The sequence below is a fragment of the Artemia franciscana genome, unplaced genomic scaffold (genome assembly GCF_032884065.1).
Source record: "Artemia franciscana unplaced genomic scaffold, ASM3288406v1 Scaffold_4032, whole genome shotgun sequence".
NCBI classification, from domain to species: domain Eukaryota; kingdom Metazoa; phylum Arthropoda; class Branchiopoda; order Anostraca; family Artemiidae; genus Artemia; species Artemia franciscana.
In genome coordinates this window covers 11,756-16,100 of record NW_027064578.1, presented here as the reverse complement: position 1 = coordinate 16,100, position 4,345 = coordinate 11,756, and the positions used below count along the sequence as shown (strand labels likewise).

At 36.8% G+C, this 4,345-nt stretch overlaps 1 protein-coding gene across 1 annotated transcript; it reads left to right on the top strand.

Annotated features, from left to right (window-relative positions):
• Positions 1 to 216: 216 nt before the first annotated feature.
• Positions 217 to 1,774, top strand: LOC136043257 (uncharacterized; the record flags this gene model as incomplete). The annotated part of the gene is given in 1 exon segment (XM_065728188.1): positions 217 to 1,774. A coding segment is annotated over 1 exon segment (1,200 nt). The 3' UTR covers positions 1,484 to 1,774.
• Positions 1,775 to 4,345: the final 2,571 nt, after the last annotated feature.

Genomic DNA, 4,345 nt, shown 5'->3' with positions numbered 1-4,345 from the left:
TAATCTATACGTAGGAGTTTATACATTGGTTATAGAAAACACCCCAAAACTAATTATAAAATGAATGGGAATAATAAAAACGGAAATCTGATTTTAACAAGAATACATAGGCCAAAAAATTTACACGCTGCCATGACGAAATATTTCTACCTTTGTGACATCACAACACAAAGTGACAGATGACGTCATTTTGCTTTTCAAAAACCTATTTTTTTCGCATGATGTCATACAGGGTACTTAAAGTTAGGGCGAACTAGCAGCTTAACTCAGTTTTAATATAGCAATGCCAAGTAGAATGTTTAGTGATATTTACGAAACATACAACTGCGAAGACTACGAAGTCTACGAAGACTTTGAAGACATAGATACAACTTCAAACACATGGAACTATGGTGCATATGATTCAGAGGAATATTTTACCGATGGGTATAACTACAGATATACACCCCAAGTGAAACCGATTCCACGAACTACAGAAATATTACCTTTCAAAAGTAATTACGTCTACAGCATCAAAATAAGAAAATTCGAACCTGATCCAAAGATTGTTGAGTCAGTAGAAACAGACGGAGAGCAAGAGGAGACTTGGGAAGCATTTGAAAAAGAAAGACTTTATTTCGGCTCAAGGATCCAAAGACTGAAATTGAATGATAAGAGAGAAATAGAAGACCCAACGAAGGAGGATAGAGATACAAGCGTCAATGAAAGGGTTTCAAAAATTTGGGATGAAACTAGTGTTAAACCTACAGAAGAACCGACGAGTGTGCCAGACGTAACAGCTGTCTACGTACCTCCCCGTTTGAGAAATAAAAGAAACAAGGAAGCACCAAATATTGCAAGTTTAGTGTTTTTCCCGACTCTTGGAACTGATGAAAGTGAAATTAATTGCACTATAAAGCGGATGAATGAAGAAAATGAAGGATTCACTGAGATAAGAAGTAGAAGATCGATACTGGCTAATAATAGACCAATGAGGAATCATCCTGATATGATATCTGATAATGTACCTCCCAGTTTGACGGGAAGTAGGAAAATGGAGAGACCGGGTAGATTTACAGATGAAAACCGTAGCAGTTGTGGAAATTACGTACCTCCCACAGTAAGAAGCAGACAAAGTAGCGAACAGTTTGCTCACTACTACAAATTTACCGATGAAAACAGATTTACTGATGAAACCCGTAGCAGCCGAGAAAATTATGTACCTCCCACTGTAAAAAGCAGGCAAAGTGACGAGCAAACTGCAGCTAGGGCTCATATAAATGAGCGTACCGTGATATCTGCCAATCGCCCTCCCAGTTTGACGAGAAGTAAACAAATGGAGGGATCAGTTAGATTTGCCGATGAAAACCGTAGCAGCGGAGGAATTTACATACCTCCCACTGTGAGAAGCAGGCAGAGTAGCAAACCAGCAGCTAAGGGTCATGTAAATGTAAAAAATAGGTTTGGTGTTTTTTCAAATGTAGAAGAAGAAGAAGAAGTTTAGTCAATACTATATAATAAAGATACAATACAAAATGGAAATACAATGCACTTATTCCTCCTCGAAAGGCTCCATTGCCAGGCTACAAGGGGGATACAAAAAAATACAATATAAGCAACAACCAATAAAAGAGAACAATAGCCAAATAACACACAAAATGAAAAAGAGAACATACCTGAGGCCTGGGACTCAAAGCGCAGAGAAGACAACCATACACCATGAACAAAACTCAGGGGACATCAACTCCTAAGAGAAAAAAAATAAATGTTTTCTATTTGATTCTTTACTAAATGATCCTTGAGAATCCTTTTAAAAGTCCCAAACGAGTGACATCTCTGTGCTGAAGAAGGTATGCCCTCTGTCATGTTGTACAGAAACAGGTTGAGCTACATTCGTGCAAGAGTCAAATGTGACTTTGGTGGCTAAGTTTCAAATTGCCCAGTGAAAAAAAAATGTCCTTATATTTGTTCATTTCTATTTGGATCAGAGTTTAAAAATTAATCTCTCGAATTCAGGAAATTGTTTAAGTTAAAATTTCCTTTTTATATACTTGTGCAAGTACTCAATACTTCTTCTTTTTTTTCAGAAAAGGCAATATTTTTCTTCTTAAAAAAGAGCAATGTGTGCATTTCATCCCCCTCCTAGCTACAACATAACTTAACTATCAGCTATACATACTATTTATTATAAAACAGGCAACAGTTGGTACAGCATCATACCATTGTCAGAGCCAATTCATCAAAAAGTTCGTGGTAACGAAGTCTAAGTAAGGATTGGTACGGCTCAATAGTAGCCGAAACTGTGAAAAACAGGGTCTTGATATTAATAGACACATTAGAAGAATTGAATTTCGATGTTTATTCAAAAATAAAATTCGTGACATTGAATTTTACCCATCAAAAGTTACGAACCTAAGAAAATTTTTGAAAAAGGGGAGAAACACACCTAAGAAATCAACCGATCTTAATGTATTATCCCCATTATGTTTAATAATTTGAGATTTGATGTATTACGCGTAAAATTTGCCTTCGGTCATGATAATTTATTTAGATACTAGTGATAATGTTGAACAAAAGGAGAATTTTTCCAATAGAATTTTTCGGATTAAACTCACGTTTGTTCACATCTAGATTATCCAAAAAGGGACTTTTCCTAGAAAATAGTCTTCATGGCAGTTTTGAACTGAAGTATAGTCGTTTAAGATGTTCCATGTCATAAAACTACATAAGATGTTGCTGCCTACATGGTCAAACAAAACTTGCTAAGTCCATTCACATTCAATTTTCTATAAATGTTTGTTTCTTTAAATATTGTCTAGTGAACAGAGGGCACTGTATTACTGCAACAAAATTGATTAATCTCCCTGCGTTGAAGATTCGGAGCTACTCTTAAGAGCTGGGCACATGTAGCTTTTTCCCATCACAAATTCAGAAGCTCAGTGAGCAAACGATAGCGATACAAAAAGCAATGCCTTTTGTGCGAGATTTTCATACGATAGCGCTATAAAAAATAAACGTGGACACCAAAAAATAAAAATAAATCATGGACACCAGTAGTCAACTACAGTTTATCAATAGTTGCGTGATTGATCTCAACTTATTAGAATAATTAAATTCTTTGATTATCATCTTTTTTTTATTCAGCTAAAAAAATTGTATTTAAATTTTAAATTCTTTCATTTATAAATTACTAGCTGTTGGCAAAATTACATACCGGGACATCGGGACACAAATGACGACCGGGACACCGGCACATCTATCTTCTATCTATCTATCTATCTATCTATCTATCTATCTATCTATATATATAAAAAAATAAGTTGTCTGTGGATGTGTGGGTCTGTCTGTCGGGTGACGTCATGTTTGTGTGTTGACTGACGTCATGAAGTTAGTTAGCGTCATTTTTGTTATGATGGTGACGTCATTAAAGATATTTAAGACATGCGTTCACGTAGAAATCTATTTTTTTTTAACTGTAAAATGACTGATGAACTTACAATGGCAACAGCCGAGGAAGATGCTCAAAGAGTCTATGCCAAAAAACTTGCTGCTGATAGAGAAAGTAAGAAAAGAAAGCGTGCCGAGGTATCAAAAGAACAGCAAGGAAACAGGCTTGAGGCTGATAGAGATAGTAAGAAAATAAAGCGTGCCGAGGAATCAAAAGAACAGCAAGGAAACAGGCTTGAGGCTGATAGAGAAAGAAAGAACAGAAAGCGTGCCGAGGAACTACCAGAGAACGCGAAACAAGACTTGCTGCTAAAAGAGAAAGTGAAAAAAGAAGGCGTGCCGAGGAACTACCAGAGCAACATGAAACCAGACTTGCTGCTAAAAGAGAAAGTGAAAAAAGAAGGCATGCCGAGGAACTACCAGAGCAACATGAAACCAGACTTGCTGCTAAAAGAGAAAGTGAAAAAAGAAGGCGTGCCGAGGAATCACAAGAACAGCAAGAAATCAGGCTTGCTGCTGATAGAGAAAGTAAGAAAAGAAAGTGTGCCGAGGAATCAGAGCAACCTGAAAGTTATCGCCTGGCATTCAGGTACAGCCCAGTCGATGATTATAGCTTGAGTAGATGTGTTCAAATCGGGACTATGTCTAAAATTTGTCCCTATTGCAAGGCCTTGAAATTCAATGGTGAAACAATGGGAATGTGTTGCGCCTCAGGAAAAGTTAAACTTCCTCTATTGGCTGCACCACCAGAGCCATTGAAGACTTTCCTTACCTGAACTACGTCAGAATCTAAGTGTTTTTTGTCACAAATCAGAAAATATAACTCATGTTTCCAAATGACGTCGTTTGGAGCCCAAATCGAAAATCCAGATCAATTTATGTCTACTTTCAAAGTAAAAGGGCAAATTTATCATAGAGC